This window comes from Phascolarctos cinereus, unplaced genomic scaffold (genome assembly GCF_003287225.1).
Source record: "Phascolarctos cinereus isolate Bilbo 61053 unplaced genomic scaffold, phaCin_HiC Scaffold_7;HRSCAF=346, whole genome shotgun sequence".
In the NCBI taxonomy this organism is placed as follows: Eukaryota; Metazoa; Chordata; class Mammalia; order Diprotodontia; family Phascolarctidae; genus Phascolarctos; species Phascolarctos cinereus.
In genome coordinates this window covers 67,084,321-67,106,719 of record NW_027556180.1, presented here as the reverse complement: position 1 = coordinate 67,106,719, position 22,399 = coordinate 67,084,321, and the positions used below count along the sequence as shown (strand labels likewise).

Here is a 22,399-nt window from a genome sequence, read left to right as displayed (position 1 = left end):
TAATTCCCGCCAGCTGCTGTGGCTGGAGGGACTGATGAGGTGGGGGAAGGGGAGGATGGAGGAAGCTTCCCTGCTCATGTTGCCCCTACCACCTGATGGTCTGGATACTGGAAGGTCCCTCCCAGTTTGTCCCTCCACCCTGCCCCCAACCAGTTCCCTAGGGAAGGGAGATTCCAGGAATGGGCCCCTTTTGTCTCTGAGCCCACAGACTCAAACAGTCCCTTCCCTCAGCTAAGAGGGGCTTCTCAGGGAGATGGTGATGTTGGGAGGGGTCAGGAAGGGATATGGAATGCGTATGATGGGTCATCCCCATTTAAGGAGGGGAGATTGAAGCACTATGAAAAATAGGACTCATCCTAGGCTCCACAATAAACTGGGGGTCAAGTTGGAAATAGAAGCCAGGTCTGCTGTCCTCCTTGTGAATTGGTTTCTTTCTTAGCCCTCTAACCTCTTAACCCTCTAACACATGTTCGTTATACTGGAGGGGCAGAGAGAAAGAGCTCACCGTTCCCTTTCCGGTTAGAGCTCCAGAAAGCCCCCTGGACACTTCAGCATTATCAGACTGCCTCCTTGTTGGAATAGCGAACCAACTGAAAATGGGGTTGGTCAACTAAGCAGGTCCCTCCCAAGGCTCCCTATCTGTGGTCTTAGACTCCACCACATACGCCACGATCGTCTTTCTTGATTAGGATTCTGGCTGGAGCGGGGATTGTACTCGAAGAAACTTCTGCTCGGACTTCTGCCCTTGCTGCAGGTGGCAGGGGGAGGCTGACCTCGGCAGTTGCATTTTCAAGGAGGACACACGCAGGCACATACACAACACACACTGACATCACACTCCCACGCAAAAACACAACTCCCGACATAACTCTAACTCACGTACTGACAGAGCCATAAATACAAACGTAGGCCTTTCGGCCCACAAACAAACGGAGAAACGCCAACACCCACCAAGTCTCTACACGTGCACTCACTCCAACCTACCACCAAAGCCTTAAGCTGACTCCGTGGCCTTCGGACACACACACGCCCCCCCCAACCCGCCCCCTGCTCCGCCCCCCTCCCCCAATCCCGGTCTGTGACGTCACCAGGAGGTAGAGCCGGAGCACTAAATGCTGAGGGTGGAGGGGGAGAGGAGGGGTGGACGGAGTAGGGGGAGCTGTGTGGGGGAATGGGGGGGGGAGGAGGCTGAGGCGGTTCAGCTCCTCTGGGCCAGGACAGTCACTTACACACTGGGCTTCGGGACAGAGGGACGGAGGGACAGAAGCGACGCCCCTTGGAGCTGAGAGCTCAGAACCCTTAGGAAGTTCAGCCTCACTGCTTCCAACCTCCAGCTCTTTGCCGGCTCCCTGCCCCTTGACTCTGCCACCCTAAGCTGTGCCTCGCGGCTTTCTCCTCCACCCCCCCCCCACACACACCTCAGGCTTCGCCAGGAGCCGCTGGAAAGGGAGGGGGTAAGGGGGAAATCCCCTCGTCCACCCTTGCCAGGAGGTGCCCCGCGCGCCCGCCCCCCCGGAGGGCGGTGCCCCGGGGCGCTGCCCCATGGAGCAGGGAGGCGGGCGGCGTCTGCCCCTGGAGCCCTGACCCGAGCTAGAGCCAGAGCTCAAGCCCAAGCCGGAGCCTCCAGAGGGTCAGAGCCACTGCCGGCCGCCGGGCGCTAGCTCTGCTCACCCGGTCTGCCTCCTCTGCCCCGGCGGACCATGCGCTGCCGCCCCCCGCCTGCGGAGCAGCGCGCCAGCCCTGCTGGGCTCTAAGCCCTTCACCCCGGCCCAGCCATGGGCAGCGCCCGGTCTCGCCCGCGGCTCCGGCCCCGACCCCGGGGCCGGCCTCGGCCGGCGCTCTGTGCGCTCCTGCTCCTGCTGCTCCTGTTGGCCGCAGCCGTGCCCAGGTGAGACCCCCGCCCCCTCTCACCCTATCTTCCTGCCTCCCTCCTCATGCCCCGCCTTCTGGGACACCAAGGATTCCCGAAGAGTTTTGGAGACCCTCAAGGCTCGGCTAGAAGACTGGCATTGCTAGGGAGTGAGCGATGTGCCCAGGCCAGGGGACAGTCATCTTGGACCCCAACTGGGGTGGGGGGTCGGAGGGGAGGAGCTGTCCTCCCTGGGGAGAGGGTAACACTCAGAGGGGACCAATCCCGTGATGCTCCAGAGGGGCAACGCCAAGAACAGGGATAGATCCTCCAGTGTTGGGGGCAGCTGCCAAATTCAGTCTCCCAATCATGCCTAGCTAACGTCTTCCTATTAGGGGGACTCTCAGGGAGGGCACCCCAAAACAATCCCGCCCTCCCCATTGTAAAGATCTCCCCCATGGGTGGGATCAGGTGATGGGGTGGGTGAAAAGGAGGCAGCCCCAGGTGGGGTCAGCAAGGGGGCACAGAAGGGAGTTCTCTCTTTTTGAGTGTGGCTTGGCTCCTTGAGTTTCTGAAAATAGATGTCTGTGAAAGTTTTTCTGAAAATATGTGAGTTCTATATTATTCATGCCTGAGAGGGTTCCCCTCTGTTTATGTCTACAACTGTGTGTGTGTGTGTGTGTGTGTGTGTGTGTGTGTGTGTGTGTATTAGATACTGATTTCAAATGTTGGATTCAGAATTCAGGAAGGGTGCTGATATTGGGGATAGCATTACCTCCCATGTAAATCTTTGTGTTTCTAGAGGTATGTGAGATATTGTGTTATCTGTACTCTATAGGTGTGACATTGTAAATTGTGTGAATCAGTGTGAATTGATGCGTATGTGTGTGAGGCTGGGTTTGTATGTATGCTGTATTTGGGAAGGTAGTTGAGAGAAGGAAGAAGTCAGGGAAGGAGCTCTGAAGGAGAGTAGGGGGGCATATTTGGGATTCTGCTGAAGCTTCATTCATTTTTTTAGAGCATCATTTCTTAAACACTGTGTGGAAAGTACTGTGCTAGCACTAGGCTTTCCTGGGAGAAAATTCAAAATTTGGAATAAGACATGCTCCCAACCTTCCCTGAGTTCTGTGGCATGACATCAACATAGATAACTGTAAAATACAATGTTACATGAGATGTGAAAACCAAAGTTCTATGTGAGGTAAGAGGTAAAAGGTTCTTATCATTTGGGAAGTAAGAGTAGAAAGTGGGGGAAAGAATGGAAGGAACTGAGAAGAGAGAGGAAATAGATTTTGTGTGCATGTGTGTGAGTATGTTTATATGTATGAGATAAGTAAGTCTAAGAAACAGTCCATGTCATTGCTCTCCAATTTCCCCAGCTCAGTCCAAGGCCTTACTTAATGGTCCCTACTTTTCCCCACATCCTCCATACCTGCAGGTCAGAACCAAATGACATTCTGGGCCTCCGACTGCCACCAGAGCCTGTGCTGAATGCCAACACAGTATGTCTGACATTGCCAGGGTTGAGCCGACGCCAACTGGAAGTGTGTGTGCGTCACCCGGATGTGGCAGCCTCCGCCATCCAGGGCATCCAGATTGCCATACATGAGTGCCAGCATCAGTTTCGGGACCAGCGCTGGAATTGCTCCAGCCTGGAGACCCGAAACAAGATCCCTTATGAAAGTCCCATCTTCAGCAGAGGTAAACTTATCCTTCCTCCTCTCCCCAGCCCCACTCTACAGCCTTTGCAGTTTCCATATCCTCTCATACTCCACACACCATCTACTCTTTAGCCTTTCCTTACTTCTGATTCCTAATGGTTCAGGTCTCCTGATCCCTGGGCCCTTACATTCTCTTTATTCTCTGTCTTTCAAAGCTTCTGCCTCCTAGTGGTTCCTATTTCCCTTCTGTTTTTCTCTCAAATCTTTCTTTTATTCCAGGCATTTTTGACCTTAGGAGGTGGGGTGGGGGAGGAGGTGGTCTGCTAACCATGTCACAAAGGAACAAAATATATAGAATGTCCAGGGTTCAAGAACCCAGGTATCCTGAATACCTATCCTGACCATACAGAGGGAATGAAGCCAACTTGGATTGCTTAAAATGGGTGTAGAGAGGGTAAGGCTCTGGAAACTTGGTTGCTATTCCCTCAGCCAACAAATCTCAGGCCTATGTGGCTCACACTTGCCATTTAGGATTAAGAAAGGAAGGAGGAGGTCTGTTCCAAAGGGGAGAGGATATAGAAGGTAGAATGAGGTAGGTGGGAACCTTGGCTTTTGGCTAGAGCCACAGAAGCCTGAAATTTGGTGATAATCTCCTATTCATGACTCAGAGTTTGATGAGAGGTGGGGTGAAGGCTTGAGCCCCTATATTTGGGCCACAAGGCCCATTCATCTAGCATTTTCCCACCCTAGTGTACAAATAACTTTCTTCCAAGTCACTTACTCTGAGAAATTCTCTGGATTCTCTGGAGGGGTTGGGAGAAATGAAGCTGATGACTGTCTTCTCTGCGCATCAAATCCACAGATTTTTCAGCGTTGAAAAACACATCTGTACTGAATAGCAGGACCCCTCTGACAGTGGATAGAACTCCAATAGGGGAAGTCAGAAACACAGAATTGAGAGCAGGAAGGGACCTGAGATCACCAGGCCAAATCCCCTCATTTTCTAGATCATTTTTCTAGCGAGGCCAGGAGAGCTTTCTGCTTCCAGGTCCACTGTCCTCCTTGCCAGAGGGGTTTCATGGTTTCCTTTTCACACTTGCCTCTTCCACACTTGATGTGGTTTAGGAATTGATTGATTTCTTTCAAGCTCATGTTTTATTGGCCTGGCCAGTTAAACTGGTCCCTCTTATCAGCTGAAGAGAGGACAGTATGCTGGTGTTAGGACAAGTTAGGCCTTTTTCCAACCAAACTTAGTTCAACAAGGGGTGCTTCCTAAGGTTGGGGTGAAAAACTACACTTTGGAAGTGTAGACTGGACTGGACCGAGATGGGCAGGCCAAGTGTAAGGTTCCCGGTCATTAGAAGGTACCCTGGGCGTGGATGGTCAGCCTAATGAGCCAGTTCCTTCTTGCCATTCTCATACCCATTTTTTTGACCCCTAGGATGGGAAGCAGCCCTAGCCTCCCCCAAGCCCAGCCCCGGGCCCCGCCTGCCTCCCTCCTCCTGCCCCGCCTCCCCCCCCGCCCGCCCGGGGCTGTGTTTCTGCCCGGCTGAGCCCAGCCCGACACGCGTGTGGCGGCATGTAGCCGCGATCTAATCCCCCCGGGGCCGATCCAGACGGCTCCCGCGCTCCAGACAAGCTGCTTTCAAAGGCTCCTTCCTCCCCCCCCATTCCCTCTCCCCACCCGCACCCAACTCGCGAGGAGTAAAGCCAGGGACCCCATAGGGCCAGTAGAGAGGAGGCTCACCGGGGCCCCTTATCCCCCTCAGTGCTTTTCCCTGTCTGGGCCGGCCCATCTTAGGGCCCAGCCTCCTCGCTGCCCCTCTGCCCCAACTTCTCTGACCCCCCCCCACTTCCCCGCCCTTTGCGGCCTCTGCTCGCCAACACGAAGTGACAGGTTCTTCAGACTTTTCATATCTTGGCGGCTTCCCGAACTCAGCTCCTCTCCCTCAATTCGCCTTGCCAGGCTTCTATTCCCACCCCCAATTTTCTAGGTTATCTTCTCTCTCAATCGGGCTCTGTATCTGTATCTCCCCCCCCCCCCCTTTTCCTTCTTGGGAGTCTTTGCTAGTCTTTGTCTCTGTGCACAAATTCTTCCTTCCCTTCTCTTCTGGATCTTGTTTCTTGTCCTGTCTTCTTGACCTCCTCTGTGTCTGTCTTCCTCTCTGTCTCTGTGTCTCTCTTTGTGTCTGTCTGTCTCTGTCTCTCTCTCTCTCTCTCCCTGTCTCTCTTTCTCTCACTTTCTCGCACGCTCTCACTCTCTCTCTTCCTTTGATATATTCCTTCCTACCCTCAATTCTAGGACCCTCCAGCTCTCTTCCGATTATATTGGTATACTGGGAGAAACTGATTTATCCCAAGCCACCTCCCAGGCTGGCTTGGGCTCTCTAGCTCCACCTTTCCCAATCCTTCTTGCTCTTCTGTTTGCCTCTCAGTGTCCACTCTGCTGAAGAGGCGGGGCCCAGTGTGTGTGGGGGGGCTGAGAGGAAGTGGAACAGTGTCTGGAGCCCAGAAGGGGGTGACTGTCTCTAGTCCAGTCTTAATCTGGTGGTGAGGGGGGGAGGAGGAGAAAGGGGGGGGGAGAAGGAAAGACAGAAAGAGAGAGAGAGAGAGAGAGGGGGGGGAGAGAGATGAACCCAGGCATCCTGCTTCACTTAGACCCAGCCCATATAGCCTCTTGAGGGCTGGAGCACAGGGGTCTGGAGAAAGCGGTGGCTTTGAAGCGTGGGGGCGAGTCCAGAGCTGCGGAGTCGGGCGGGGGTTGGCGCCATGCCAGATGCTGCCGAGTTCACCTGCAGTTTAATGAGCAGGAGGCAAGCTGGGGTGGTGTGGGGGGGAAGGTTGGGGGGGTACAAAACGTGCCGGGGCTGGCCAGAGAGGGGGGCCGCACCCAGAATCGAGGAGGGGGTTGGACAGCCAGCTGAGAAGCCAGGAGGAAGCTGTTCCCTTGGGTGCCCTTAGCCCCCAGTACCCGCCTACCCCAAAACATCTTGAATCTCCTGTCAAATTGAGACCCCTTTTGACTCACCTTAGACCAAGGGTATACTAGAAGAATTTAGGGAGAAGGAATTCTTGGGGTTCCAAGAAGGCTAAAAGGTCTTTGCTCTTTGTTCCTTCTCCTTTTGCTTTCCCTTTCCTGGGTCAGGTCACAGGCTCCCCTGAAGGCCACTCCTGGCCAAGCCAAACTGAAGCCTTCCTTGACATCTGGTGGTCAAGTCCAACATAAGGGGTTGTCTCTGCTACTTCTGAACAACTCATTTCCTGTGGGGAAGCTACCCATGGCCAAGTGTCTGGGAAGCTGAAACTTGAAGCCCAGAGAAATGACCCCAGAAGGTCATTCTTACTGTCTGTCTCCCTGGTCTGAATATCTTCTCTTTTCCTACTGTGACTTTGAATATTGCCTGAGTTCTTCAACTGTAAAGCTATGGGGTCAGCAACCCTGGGAAATGGAATGGTCAGTAGCTGATTCCCATAGCTTCTCCCCAAAACTCATTTGGATTCACAAATTCCTTTTTTTAATGTAAAATTTAAGGGCTATTAGCCACCCTCACCCCAGTAAGAATTACACTAACATTTGAAATCCACTTGATGGGGAAAGTCAATTTTAATGATACCAGAGACTAAGAGAGGTATTAATTCTGGTGCACCGATCACTTGGAGGAGGGCAGCCTGTCTACCATAGGGTAATGAAATGAGGGTTTGAAGTATCCAGCGAGCAGCTTGAGGGTGGGGAGAGGTCAGTAACTAGAAGAGGAACAAAGTAAAAGGAGACCTAGAAAGCCTCTTAGGAGTTTGACCATCATGGAACCTTAGATATCTAGTTAAAACTTTTAATTTTACAGATGAGAAAATAGAAGCAAATGATTTGTCCAAGGCACCACTAAAATTCACCTCTTATCAGTTCTTTGACAGTCTTGCTAACTTATGCTAGATGCTGGGCAGAACTTAATGTGGGATGGGGGTGGGGTGTGACTATCTAACTTGAAGATTCCCGTAGGCTACCTGGAATCGAGGAGGCAGAGCCAGGTGGAAGAGAAGAATGACAGAAAGCTATGAGGAGAGAGTCATCAGTCAGGGTTAGTCTATGGCCAGCATCAACAGGAAGGAGCAATGAAGGGAAGGTATAATGTATGAGAATCAGAGGATAAAAGGCTGTGAGGAAACACGCACAACATCGAAGGTCATAGGCCAGAGCTGGAACCATTCAGGAGGGTTTTGTCTTAGAAAGAGCACTGTGGTTGGAATTAAAATATGGCACTTACTTCATTTTGCAAATTATTTAAAGAAACCGAGTCCCAGTTTTCTGGTCTGTAAAATAAAAGTAATGTCATTTTTCTACTTGCGTAGCCTGGTGTGGTGACTAGAACATTGATAAAATGTTCTACACCAGGCTATGCCTAACAGGGAGACAAGGGTTATTGAGTGGTACCTCCGATACATCCTGGCTGTGTGACCCTGGGTACAGGCAACCTTCTAAAACTATCATTTGCAGTTCTGCTTTTAGGGTTCACTACACTAATGAAATCACAGAACCACTTACCTGTGCCACCTGTCTAAAATGGGTTGTAGACCTGGATATAAGTGGGTGGGGGCAATTCCCTCTTTGAAAACCCTTCCCCAGCTATAAATACTTACTTCTAGCAATCTCTCAATCCAATATATGTTACTTAAAGTGTCCCATAACTATTAAAGGGACCCCTTTGCTATTTGATTTCCAGCATAAGGCAGCATTTTATGTCTAGTCCACTCTATGTGGGAGGTCTTGCTTTGGCACAGGGATTACCCCCTTCCAAGTCCTAATCCCTTTCAGGTTGTAGGAAATGGGGCAAGGTGAGGAGCTGTAGGGAAAAGGAGGCAGGGGAAGGTGAAAAAAAATGACAGGCTTCTCCAAGAGGGTAGATCCTGAGGCCCCTCAATCTCAGGACAGGGGAAAAGAGAGGCCTAGGACTTCACAAAGATCTTGACTCTTTTCTCTCTTAGCATCTATCCTAAGAACTCTATTGGACCCCTCTGCTCTCTGTCAAGGCTGGGGGACCTTCTTGGGAAGGGGGATTGAGGTACAGGGAAGATTTTTCAAGGCTTGAGGTAAGGACCAGTCCCAGGCACCCTGGTGTTGGAATGGCTATAGAGGATCACAGATGGAGAGCTGAAAAGGAGGGAAAGACCATCTAGCCCAACCCCTTCATTATACAGATCACAGATCTAGGACTGGAAGGGATCCAAGGCCATCTAAACTAATCCTTTCATTTTGTAGATGAGAAAACTGAAGCCCAGGGAGTTTAAGTGAATCACCCAAGGTCACACAAATGTTAAGTGTCAGAGGGGGGATTTGAACTCAGATCTTCTACTTCTATATTTAGTGCTCATTCTACCGTCTGCTCTAGAAGGGCAGCATAGTGCACAGAGGGCTGCATCTGGAGTCAGGAAGACCTGAGTTCAAATTTAACCTCAGACACTGGCTGTGTGACCACAGGCAAGTCACCTAACCTCTGTTTGCCTCAGTTTCCTCAACTGTAAAATAGGGCTAATAATAACACTTACTTTGAAGGGTTATTGTGAGGATCAGATGAGATAATTTTTGCTTAGTGCAGTACCTGACACATAGTAGGTGTTATGTAAATGCTTATTCCTTTCCCTTCCTTCCCACAAAAAAGGATAGAACATAGCTGTGTGCCTAGCAATGTGCTCAGTGTCATACTTAGTTTAGTGCCTGACACATAGGAGGTGATCTATAAATGTTAGCTATTATTAGCTGCTTTAAGATATGCAAAAGGAGAATCAGATCTGAAAGCAAAATCTGCCCACCTGGTCTCACACATTCATATATGCACATATGTGCATGTATCCACCTACACGAACTGTTTCGTGCTTCAGTATTTCCACATGTTGTACATATAGACATGCAGGAACATACATACATACCAAGTATCTGCCCCAGGGAATGGGTACCCCATATCTTCAGCTCCTTTTGACCTGGGTCTGGAGCGGGAAGGTGAGGTCAGGTTCTCTTTTCCCTGACCCCCTCTCCCCAGCTGTCCATTTTCTGTCCCCTCATCTCTCCTTCCTCTCTGTATCCCTTCCCCCTTCCTCCCGGCTATTGGCTGGGGCTAGAAGCTGCAGCTGACTTTACTTAGATCCTGGCAGTCCCTGTCCCAGATCAAAGGCAGGACAGCTAATTGTGCGTCTTAACGAGCTCTCCCCCTCTCCCTCCCGGCAGCCCAGCTGGCCACCCTGCCCCACCCCTCTCCCCCACCAGCTGGCCTGCTGGCCCTCTGCCTGTATCTGCCCCAGACAGTCCGGGCCCAGGACTGGGGCCCAGGGACCGGAGCTAGGGCAGACTAGCCAGGCTATAACATCAGACTCTCCTGTGAGAGGCCAGGAATAGAGACCTCACACACTCATACACAGACAATGGTTCCCTCACACACACTGACACCTGAATACAGTCTAAGTGGGACCATGCACATCTTAGAATGATAGAAGCAGCAAGACAGAGTCCTCAGGATGGAGTTAAATCCCTGAGGCCAGAAGGGCTATGTTAGGGGGAAGGATCTTGGCAAAGAAGGATCCCCCTGCAGTTTGAGGCCTCTTGGTGGACTCAGGAAACTCACTCCCTCTCTCTTTTCCCTCTCCTTGTCTCTTTTATCTCTGTTTATGCCTCACAGTGTCTCATTCTTTATGACAGTCCCCATATTTCTTTCTCATTCTCAGGCTGGTTGGCTTACAGGGAGTGGGAGAGGGCAGTCTCCAAGGTCCTAGGGCTGAAATGTACGCCTCTCTGCTTTTATTCCACTGCCTTCCATATTTTTCAAATTTCATCAGGTCCCACCCTAAAGATCATATAAAAACAGGGTTGAACGTGATCTTCTCCTTCATATCATATTCCCAAGCCACCTTCAATTAAAGCTACTCACTGTCTTCTGTCCTCCTTCTGAGGAGTACCTCTGTGGCATCCACAGGCGTAGCCTGGAATTCCCAGCTACTTGGATTCCATACTCAGTAACAATTGTGTGAAAATATTACAAAGACTAAACCCAGTCTGTATAAAGACGCTGAGTTTCGGCTGTCTCAGGGAAATGTAGACATGCTGCAGAAAGAACATGGTGTAAACTCTGAGTATTCCTGCATCCTGGGGACACCTGAGTTCTCTACCTCTATGCTCTTACCACTAACTAGAAGTGGTGATTTTGAACAAACACATTATCTCTCTGATCTGTAAAATGAGATTGGATGGATTAGATTAGCTCTGAGGTTCCATCCAACTCTCAAAGTTTATGTTCTGTGATTCTCTGCCTGTCAAGCAGGCTCAGGATGCCCACCAGAGTCCGGGAAGGTTCTTTGAGACTGACAGATGAAAGCATGGGAAAAATACTAGGTGCACTCGTAGCTAGGCTTCTCCAGCCCTGGCACCCTAGGGGCAGTTTCCTGAGTAGCCTCTTCGTGGAGGCTCTCTGACAGGCCTTTCCCTTACTTCCCCTCCCTGTTGGTTGTTCCTTGCCCTCTTGTGAGAAAAGGAAAGAAGAGCTGGGATGATTTTTCTTTTGGCCTGGAGAAAAAAAAAAGAGTGAGGAATAACTAGATAAAGGCTTCATGTCTTTATTATTGTGCAGGATTTACTGTTCAGAGGAGACAGAGTTGCTGCTGGAATGAGAAGGAATAGGTTAAAACTGCAGGAGGAAGGAATGAGGTCAGATAGCAGGAACATCCCCAAAAAGTGTTGGGGCCTAAAGAAGCGATGTGGAATCTTCTTGGGGATGCCTCTAGGTGTGGCATATCTTAACACTGGGGGCCGTCCTGTCTGGAGGTCGAGGGAGGGATGGAGTGACCCCTCCTGTCATCCTGGGAGATAGTCTATAATTCCAGAGCTCAATGGTTACTCTCTGCTCGTCTTTCCCAGGCTCCTGTGAAGATCTGGGAGATTTGAACCTGGGGCAAGGCTAGAAAGTTGCTCTAGGAAATAACAACAGGGATCAGATTATGACCAAAGTGGACGTGTGGGTGCGGTCAGGCCTGTGCCTTTCTGACCTCCTGGCTAACTTTGGTGCCTCTCTGGGAATCACTTTCTTGTTTCCATGATGTTATCTCAGAGCTGGGAAAGACAGTGAGTCTCATTTAAATCCTAGCTGGCACTTCATAAATGCTTCATAAATGAATGAATGAACGAATGAATGGATTGTATGTTTCTGTTGAGTTTTGTGCACTCCTATCTCTTCTTCCATTTTCCCCAAATTTTGGGCAACTTCAGCTGACCCAATCTCCAGGACCTTCTCCCGAATATTTGGCCCACTCTATCTACTGTTTTTCCTTTTCTAATCTACCTTGATCCTGGTAGTACTGGAAATTCTGGTCAGCTGGCAAAACCTCAGCTACTCTGAGCTCAAAATAATTTCTGTTACAAAATTAAGGAAGAAGCAGACCTTGGATTTGGGGTTTGGCCCCCTTTCTACTATGTCTCTCTCCTGTCTAGCCTTCCAGACTCACCTGGCTCCAAAGTATAAAGTTCATGAGCAGGGAACGACCTCCCTCTGCCCTCTTCCTAGTGCTGGGAAATTGAAGTAAGAATCCAATCTAGAACTCAAGAGGTTTTTGCCTCTGAGTTCATGACTGTGTCTTAGGCACTGGGGACATAAATGTAGAAAAATTCCCAAGCAACTGAACAAAAGAATGCCAAACAATCTCTACTCCCAAGGAATTCATAGTCTATCAGGGGAGGCAATATGTAGACATAGGTGTATATACAGAAAAAATGCAAAGTAAAAAAAATTCTAGGTAGTTTGAAAAGGCAGGATATAAGTACTTGGGGTAGGAGCACTTTTGGGGGACTAGCATTGGGGACCACAACCAGCTTCTCTATGAGGTGACATTTTCATGTTGCCAGGCTAAGCGAAGGGTAGGAATTTGGGTGGTTATAGGAAATGAGGGGAATATTTTTCTCTACAAGCTCAGGCTTCCATTGGGGGAATAAGGGCAAGAGAACTCTGTAGTCCTTCTCTCTTTACCTGTTAAGTCTGACCTTCAGGAAGCTATTTTGTGGGTGAAAATTGATAAGATGAACATATAAAATGAATTACGAAAGGGTTAGCCATAGAAGTAGGGTAGTGGTGAGCAGTCGCAGTCCTCCAGGAAACCCAAGAAGGCCTCTTGGCTCAAAAATCTCTTCTCTACAGATGCCTAAAATTCCACCATTAGTTATTTGTTCTTTAGGTTAAACATTGTCTTCTCTTTGCTTTGCTCATTTATTTTTTCTTTTATTTCAAAAAATTATTACTATAATTACTAGTATTTATACATAGTACTTTAAAGTTTATAAGGAACCTCACAAATATTATCTCATTTGATCTTCATAACAACCTTGGGAAGTAGATGCTATTATTATCCCCATTTTAGAGATAAGGAAGCTGAGGCAAATAAAGCTTAAGTGACTTGCCCAGGGCCACGTAGCTAGTAAGTGTCTGAGGCTGCATTTGAACTTAGGTCTTTCTGACTCCAGATCCAGAGCTGTATCCACCATACTACATAGTCATCCATTGTAACAAAAAATTCAAAAAAAGAAAAAAAGTTTCCCCAAACCAAAAAGCATATCTACTGAGTCTGATGACGTATATAATATCCCACACCTGTAGTAACCCAGCACTTTTAAAATGCATTACCCCAAAAAGGACTAGTCCTTCCTTTTTTTTTTTTCCAATTTTTTTTGTGAGGCAATTGGGGTTAAGTGACTTGCCCCAAGTCACATAGTTAGTAAAGGGCTAGTCCTTTCTTAACCTTAAGGTGTAGGTGTTTTTTCAATTGTTCATAGAAATATCCCAGAAAACACCTAGTTTGAGCATTAGATTTCTGGGTATTGAAAAGGGAGAAGAGAGGGGCACATATAGTACATCGGTTGGTGCCTTGCTAATGTACCAATCCTGCAGTATTATGTTTTACAGTTATCTTTTCTTGTGTCATATCTTCCTACTTTATGAAGCTTCTTGGGGTCATGGGACATATCTAAAATTTATTCCCCCCTCAGTGACTACCAGGAATGCTATGTACACAATAGGTGCTTAACGTTTGTTTATGCAATGTGGGAGAACTGAAGCTCTGGGTTTACACAGACGGGATTAAGTCTTCAAGGTTCTGTCTCACAATTTTCTCTTTGGCTTATGCCCCACCCAGGGTTTCTCCTAGGGACTCCCATGACAAAAGGTAAAGACCCTTTAATGCTCCTGCCAGCACTCAGGCTAAGGAAACATTGGCTCTAACATACACTTTATTTCATTTAACACACATACACAGACTCACAAAAAAATCCAAACAACAACAACAACAACAACAACCCACACCGCTTATACCCAAGCCTGTGAATGGTCAAGATAACTCTCCTGCCCTCTCGAGGAATTGCCACATTCCCCAAAGGGCTATGGAGTCTTCTTGACTTGTAGTGCTCTTCTGAGGTGGAGCGCTCCCCTCCCAAAGGGAGTTTCGAGATTGTCCAACAAGCTTCCCCCTCTGATGAGCCTTACCTCTCCCAGGGACCTACACAGCTGCTCCACCCTTTGCTTGAAACTTCTCCACAAGAGGAAAGAATTTGGGGTCACTAGAGAGTTGAACTGCATAGTCTTCATAACTCACATTGAAGGCAAGGGCTGGGTTTGTTCCTTCACCTCATGGAGCTCTTCCTTATTGATTTAGGCCTCAACTCCCACTTGGTGCAGGCATTCTGGCTGAAGAACTCCACTGCATACATGGTTCCCCAGAACATGTATTCTCCTGGAGCGGCCCTCTAGTTACCCCTACTTTTCTCTGTAGGAATCAGTGGGGCTTGTCGAGATTCTCTCTTCCTTTTTGTTTTCTTCCACTCCCTTAAACACTATTATTAGACTTTAATTAATAAGAATCTATTTTCTCTTCCTCTTTCCTCTTGCCCATATTTGGAAAAAAACAAAGAAATGAAAACCCTTTGAACAAGTAAGCAAAATCAATTTCTTCATTGGTAGTGTCCAGAAATAGATGCCCTATTCTGTATCTTGGTCCTATCACTTCTCTGTCAGTACATTTCATCATTCCTTCTGGAATCTTGGTTGGTTATTGTGATGATCTGAGTTCTGTAGTCTCTCAGAATTGTTTGTCTTTACTTGTTATTATACAAATTGTTCTCAGTTTTTCTCATTTCACCTGCATTCATTCATGCAGCTTTTCCCATGTTTCTCTGAAAAAGCCTCATTCATCATTTCTTATGGTACAATGGTATGACATTCATATACTGTAGTTCGTTCAACCATTCCCAAATACAGTTGATAGGCACCCACGGAGTTTTCAGTTTTTTTAGAATCACAGAAAGAACGACTATAAATACTTTTGTATTCATGAATCTTTTTCATTTCCTTTTTTTTTTGCTCTTTGAGGCACACCTGCCACTCTTTCTTAGAGGTCAAGCCTAGATGTATGAATAAACTGTGAGTCAACTAATCACCCCCAATGTGCTATCCATTAGTCAACTCAAGACAAGGCACAAAGGAGTTTACCTTGTGATTGGAATTTCATACTTTGTTAAGGAGAGGGCATCAACTGTGAACAAAACCTTATCAGTGAGTACAATAGGAAATTGAGGACAAGGCTTAGGTGGACTCAGAACATGGCCTGGCTGGACTCCCTACGTAGTATTTAAAATGTGCAGAAATGAGCACCTTTTTTGCTAATAAAAAAAAATGAGCTAGATAAGGTTTAGACTAGAGCACACAAACTAATCCCTAGTTTTCTCTATGTGATGTTTTCTTACTCTCTAATATGTCTACCCCAGCTCTGATGGGGATCACCCCTCAAAATTCCACTGCCACTAGAACCTCCCTTTACCCTTTGGATACCCAGATTCCTTCCCAATCTCCAGCTCCAGGCAATGAACAAAAACAAAAATAAAAATAGCCTTGCCTTTCCTTAATCCCACTGAGACTTGGTAGAATTTAAAGAAAAACCACAAAACTTTACTAGGAAAAAAGTGCATCAAAAACAAAAAGGAGGCACAAAGTTCTGCTGGTCAGTTTACAAAGCCATAGGGAGCTGTTCTGGCGTCCAACTCTCTTTCATCCTCCTAGTCTGTTGGGCCACGTGCTTTGTGACATGGTTGCCTCTTTCCTAGCACACCAGGCTAGGCTTTGCTCATCCTGTGGTCTTTGTGGGCTACCTGGCTGCTCTTAAGGCGTTTTCCCGCTTCCATCCATCAGGTCTTTTTGGTCGGTCACTTTTCAGCTTGCCTGTCATTTTGCCTACTGGCTCCTTTGAGTACTTTCACCAGTAGGGAAAAGGTTTTTGACAAGGACAGCATTCACAGCTGAACTCTAGACTTACCAAGCACAGATCCCAGAGCTGTTAGGGACTTCAGGCATTCTTTATGGGTGAGAAAACTAATGGCCAGGGGAAGATGGGGGAGGGGAAGGGAGGGGAGGGGAGGGAGGTCAGGTAACTCACCTAGGGTCACACAGGCAGAAGGTGACAGAGAGGATATGAACCTAGATTCTGACTCTAGCGCCAGGGAGTGTTCTATTGTACTATTTTGCCTCCGATTTTTTGTGAAATTAAACAATTCTTTGTATTTGCAAATGGTGACTTTTCAGATGTTCTATCTTCCTTTGCTGGTCATTACTTTTCCTTTTTAATGATTTAATATTCTTTTAACTCTACTTTTTCTCAGCTGTGTTAAAAGTGGAAGGTCTTTTGTTTTTTGTCTGGGTCTGGAGAAGTCAAGGGAATTAGAACAGGGGTGGGGAATCTTCGGCCTCCAGGCCATATGTGGCCTTCTAGGTCCTCAAGTATGGCCCTTTGACTGAATCCAAACTTCACAGAACAAATCCCCTTAATAAAAGGATTTGTTTTGTAAAACTTTGACTCAGGCCAAAGGACCTGAGGACCTAAAGGGTCACATGTGGCTTGGAGGCCAAAGTTTCCCACCCCTGTTCTAGGGTATCCCTAATTCCTTTGACTTCTCCTGAAGCCACAAGTTCCTCACTCTTGCCCTAGAGTGTTTTTTGGGGGGTGAAGCAATTGGGGTTAAGTGACCTGTCCAGGGTCACACAGGTAGTAAGTGTCAAGTGTCTGATACGAGGTCAAATTTGAACTCAGGTCCTTCAGTATAGGCCAGTGCTATATTCACTATGCCACCTAGCTACCCCTAGAGTATGGAGTTTTGATTATTTTAATCTCTCTCTCTCTCTGTCTCTGTCTCTCTCTCTCTCTCTCTGTCTCATTCCTTTGCAGAATAATGTTTGTTGTCTACATTCATGATTGAAGGAAATGAAAATATGACAAGAAATGAAAATAAAGGTGTAATTTTTTCATCCAAGTTTTGGGTCACCTGAGATCTAGTCATGATCCCAATGGGAGTCTGTGGGTCACTGGTTAAGTACCCCTGCCCTAAAGGAAGGGATGGATGGCAGTCAAAACAGAGGGGCCACCACCTGAAGAATAAAGAAGGGGTTCTTAACTTAGGATGGGGTCTGTGAATAGATTTCAGGGGGTCTATGAATTTGTTTTTAAAATATTTTGGTTTTATTTTAAAATATTTGATTTAAAACATAATGGTTTCCTGTGTCATCTTAACTATTCCATTTTGCTCATTATTCTGAGAAGGGGTCCATAGGCTTCACCAGATGACTAAAATGGTCCTTGCCACAAAAAAGGTAAAGAACCTTTGGGTTCACTCTGAGGGTGATGGAAAGCATTTCTTTGCAGTGATGAAGATAAACTTCTCTTTTCCCATTTTGCCAAGGCCCTTACTGGGCAGAGATGACAGTGGCCTTCTTCCCATCTCTGTACACAGGCTTCCGAGAGAGTGCCTTTGCCTATGCCATCGCAGCAGCTGGTGTGGTCCATGCTGTGTCCAATGCCTGTGCCCTGGGGAAACTAAAGGCCTGCGGCTGTGATGAGGCTCGGCGAGGCGATGAAGAGGCCTTCAGGCAGAAGCTGCACCAACTCCAGCTGGATGCTTTACAGAGGGGGAAGGGCATGAGCCACGGGGTCCCGGAGCATCCAGCCTTGCCCCCTGCTGCCCCTGGACTCCAGGATGCCTGGGAGTGGGGGGGCTGCAGCCCAGATGTTGGCTTTGGAGAGAGGTTCTCCAGGGACTTCTTGGACTCCAGGGAACCACACAGGGATATTCATGCCAGAATGCGGCTCCATAATAACCGTGTTGGGAGGCAGGTGAGAAGCCCGGCTCCAAAATCCTGGAGCTCATCCTCCTAGCTAGCTTACCGCTGATCCTTGGAACCTTATCTCAACCCCTCCAGATCTACTATACTTATAGGCTCCAGGACGTAAGAACCATTCTGGTCTCACTAGCTCTCTGTTTCTTCTTCCATTTCTCTTCTCTCCCTGCTATTCCCTTCTTCTCTGTTACTCTCCATCCCCTACCTTGGCAAACACTTGGCAACACTAGCCTGGAAGTCAGAAGATTTGGTTTCTATCCCTTCCTTGTCAATGTGTGATATTGGCCAAATCGATGTGCCTCTCTGCCATTTTCTTGTCTATAAAACGAGGAGCTTGGATTAGACTATCTCTGAGGTCTCCCCTGCCTGCAACACACACAATATGGCTTTTACTCAATTTTCCTTTTAAGGAGATTAGGCCCCTACACCCTGGAGCAGGTTTGATGAATTCCCACAATGCTGGTTTGGTAGTCAGAGTTACTGAAGTCATAAAGTGCTTTTGGGATCATGGGATTCAGATTGTCTAGTTAGTACAAACTCCCTCATTTTAAAGAGTCCTAGAGAAGTGAAATAAGGCACCTGTGTCCCAAAGGGTGGAGCTGGGATCCAAATCCAGGTCTTTGTCCTGGTGGACTCTACCCTGGTCCAATGCCTGCAGTATCATGCTTAGTTCTGGTTGCCACACATATTAAGACAGTCTTTGATAAGCCAGAGCAGGGGTGGGGAGCCTGTGGCTTCAAGGCCACGTGTGGCCCTCTGACTGAATCCAAACTTCACAGAACAAATCCCCTTAATAAAAGGATTTTTTCTGTGAAACTTGGACTCCGTCAAAGGGCCACACCTGAGGACCTAGAAAGCCACATGTGGCCTAGAGGCCACAGGTTCCCCACCCATGAATAGAGTACATTCAGAAGAGGGAAAACAGGATCATGAAGGGCCTAGAGATCATGCCATATAAATCTGTTTAATGAACTGGGAATAATTATCCTGGAAAGAGAAGGCTTGGGAGAAGGTTGTGATATCTGGCTGTAAGTACCCCAAGGGTTTAGAACATGGCACCTGGATTAGACTTGTTTTGCTTAGCCCCAAAGTGCAAACAGAATTAGGAGCAACCGGGAGACGTGACAATGAGACAAATTCAGACCTGATGTCAGGGAAAAAAACTTCCTAACAATTGGAGCTAATGAGACAAATTCAGACCTGATGTCAGGAAAAACTTCCTAACAATTAGAGCTATTGCAGAATGGAGTGGGCTACCTCAGGAAGGAGTGGCGCACCCTTCCCTGGCAGAAGTTGGGTGGCCATAGGTTTGGTATGTAGGCCTTTCTTGTTCAGGTATGGATTGAACGAGATGGTCTTGGAGGTCCCTAAAGACTCAGACATTTTCTGTCTTTAGTTCCAAAGCTTTCCAACACTTTCCAATATGTACCATTGCGTTATTTCATCCTCTTCTCCTCAAGGTACAAGGTGTACTGTAGGCCACCAGGTATCACTGGCTTTTGGGGAAGTCTAAATTCATTTTCCAATCTAGTCCCCCCCCCCCCGAACCATTTCTTTTTTTCTCCCCTCCTTCTTCTCACCATTGTGGTGACCCCTGACCCTTCCATTTCCCTGATTTCTTCTCATCTAGTCCTCTTTCCTTGTCCTGTTGAATGTCACCTCCATTCCCTTCCCATCACTGGGAGGCTAAAGAGTGTTCTCTTCTCCTTTCCAGACACTGAGAGAGTTAAGCTGAGGCACAGAGGGAAGGAGGGGGTGCACCCAAAGTTTCAAATTCCTCCCAGCCCTACTCCACCCAGGCAGGTCTTCCCCCTAGCTTTAACACCTTTGCCCTCCCATCCCCCAAACCAATGGCTTCAACTTCTTGTTAAACTGGTTAATTAATAGCTGCTGGTGGTGGGAAGCAGTTTTGGAATTGCTGGACTTGGGAGGCATCAAAGCTGGTTCTAACGTGGCCTCAAAACAGAGAATTGCTGGGCATAGCCCAGCCCTAGAACCTCAAAGCTGTCTGCTTCAACTACAGATACTTCCAAGAGGGGCACTAGGATTAAGACCTCCTACCCCTGGGGTTTTCAGGTTCACCTTGGATATGGGAAAGGTTGAGAGCCCAGAGATGGGGGCTGGACTTTGTCATGCCATGGGTTACAGGTATTCTGATCAGGAATAGTGCTCTGAAGAAGGATGGAAAGAATGTTGTGATTCTATTAAGTGGTCTAAGATGCTGAGGCTAACTTCAGGGTTCTCTGGTAGGCTAATCAAATTGAGAAGTAGGAGGGACCTCGGGGACCATCTTATCTAAAACCTTCATCTTGCAAATGAAGAAACAATCTGAGATATTAAGCAAGTGTCTCAGAATTTCACAGGTAGTAAGTAGCAGAGCTGGGAATCAAGCTCAAGTGCTCCGATTCTAGGGCTCGTGGTCTTTTCTGTTACATTGCTTGTCTTGTTCTTCCAGATTCAGTTGGAGTTGAGACAAATTGGTGCCCTCACTTCCTACCTCATTTCTCCTTCCATTCTGGAATGAATTGGGGGGTGGACTAGGAGTTAGGCTGTTTAAATTCGTTTCTCTGCCTTGTCCTTAGCTTTTGAGTCTGAGGAAGTTGGTTTTTTTTTTTCTGGTGGTGCTTCACTCAAACTTCACTTTACAGAGGGGGAAACTGAGGTGAAAAGTATGGCAGGTGCTATTGGGGATTTGGTAGAGTCAAAGTTGCCTGACCATTCTAAGGGAAGGAAATATCTTCCACTTCTACCCATGGCATCCCCAAAATGGACTTTAAGGCCTCAAGGAAGGAGTGGGACTTTCTGTGTCTCACCACAGCCTTCATTCACATCCTGGAGGTAGGCCAGGCCATCAGATCTACGGGCTGGGACATGGTGGGGCCCACACCCCCAGCCCCTCCAGCTCCTGCCCCCCATCTAGGGAAGGAAGGCTTGGGGATTTCCCTGGGGATTGGGTATCCCCCCTCAGGAAGTAAGAGCAGGCTGAAGTGTGGGGAAGAGACCCCCCCAGCCCCAACGGTCCCTTGCAGCTGCTGTGGAGGGGGGAGCAGTGGTGGAAAGGGGAGGAGAGCAGGGGCTTCTCATACCGTTAGAGGTACTGGGGGACTGGAGGGGGCAGGAAGCCGGGGATTCCCCTGGGGTCTGGTCCTGTGGGAACAGAATTAGGGATCAGCAGAATATAGAACTAGAGGGTTTGAAAAAGGCAGGATGTGTATGTGTATAGTGAAGAGAAGGGGCCTGAAGCAAGAACCTGAGTCCCGTGGTGGGCAGTACCTCCCTCTTCTCTTCTGTTTCTGATGATTTGGGAGACATCAAAGCTTGTCCCTGTATGGGTGTAACCCAGAGAGTGCCTAAGCATGGCCAGCCCTGGGAGCCCATGTTGCTATACAGATTTCAGACCACTTGAAGGGGACCTCTTGTAGTCGGGGCTGGGGTAGCGAGCAGAGCTGGATCAGGCTGATGCAAAAGAGTAGGGCTGCTTGCTTAAGGGGGCTTTTGGGAGGCAGAGGGATGTCTGGCAGCCACTTCATCCATGACTGCCTCCTTGTCTTCCTCCCCCAGGCAGTCATGGAGAATATGCGCCGGAAGTGTAAATGCCACGGCACATCGGGCAGCTGTCAGCTGAAGACCTGCTGGCAGGTGACCCCCGAGTTCAGGGCGGTGGGGTCCCTCCTCCGAGCCCGCTTTCAGCGCGCCACACTGATCCGGCCCCACAACCGCAACGGTGGCCAACTGGAATTGGGCGCGGCTGGGGGTCCCCTCCCCTCCCCGGGCTCGCCCCCAGCTCGCCGGCGAGCCAGTCCCACAGACCTGGTCTACTTCGAAAAGTCCCCGGATTTCTGTGAGCGGGAGCCCCGGCTGGACTCGGCGGGCACAGCGGGGAGGCTGTGTAACAAGAGCAGCACGGGGCCGGACAGCTGCGGAAGCCTCTGCTGTGGGAGAGGGCATAACATCCTGAGGCAGACTCGCAGTGAGCGGTGCCACTGTCGCTTCCACTGGTGCTGCTTTGTCGTCTGCGAAGAGTGCCGCATCACCGAGTGGGTCAGCGTCTGCAAGTGACCTCCACGGTCCGTGTCTCCGAGGGTATCTGACAGACCTGGAGGTGTGATGGGAGGATCCGGGGCCCTGCCGCAATCCTCCGTGCAGCCTTGGCTACGTCACTTACTTTCTTTGGGCTTCGGTTTCCTTGTCTGTAAAACGAAGAGTCTGGGCTACACCACCTTTTTTGGACTCCACTTTGCAGGCAGCCCAGCTGTTCCCACACCCCCACCTTGTCACCTAGGAATCTCGGGACTGAACTCTCACCTTCTGCCAATCCCATTTCTTCTTCCTAAACAGCCCGGATGATAAAGGGCTTTGAAAGGGGAATAATGGGGTGTGCTGAGATATGGGGAGGTGCAGAAATCACTCAGTTTTTCCTACTCTTTCCCTCAAAAATGTCCTCCCCAGAAAACACTGATTCTGTTGTGGAATGAAGAGGTTTATTAAAAAGAAGACATAGGGACAATTGAGCAATACAGATTTTATAAAGGGATCAGGTACTGCATTCCTTGCCTTCTCTCCCTTCTCTTGGCATTGTTATCTTTAGGGTTCTTGGATACTTGGATACTTGGGTTCATACACCAATTTCAACCCCTGGAACTCTACCCTAGGCCTTAGTTTCCTTCTCTATACCCCCAAGGCAGAAGTTAGTGGGGAGGGGGAGTACC

The 22,399-nt window shown here is 48.5% G+C and overlaps 1 protein-coding gene across 1 annotated transcript; it reads left to right on the top strand.

The window, feature by feature from the left end:
- Positions 1-1,160: 1,160 nt before the first annotated feature.
- On the top strand, positions 1,161-22,197 carry WNT10A (Wnt family member 10A). Its single transcript, XM_021002894.2, has 4 exons — positions 1,161-1,888; positions 3,288-3,550; positions 17,306-17,685; positions 21,252-22,197. Exons 1-4 carry the CDS (start codon positions 1,776-1,778, stop codon positions 21,747-21,749), a joined length of 1,254 nt encoding a protein of 417 aa, XP_020858553.1. The 5' UTR covers positions 1,161-1,775; the 3' UTR covers positions 21,750-22,197.
- Positions 22,198-22,399: the final 202 nt, after the last annotated feature.

Coding starts and splice junctions, on each gene's coding strand:
- WNT10A (XM_021002894.2), top strand. CDS start 1,776: ATGGGCAGCGCCCGGTCTCGCCCGCGGCTCCGGCCCCGACCCCGGGGC. Junction 1,889..3,287: donor TTGGCCGCAGCCGTGCCCAG/GTGAGACCCCCG, acceptor CCATACCTGCAG/GTCAGAACCAAATGACATTC. Junction 3,551..17,305: donor AAGTCCCATCTTCAGCAGAG/GTAAACTTATCC, acceptor CTCTGTACACAG/GCTTCCGAGAGAGTGCCTTT.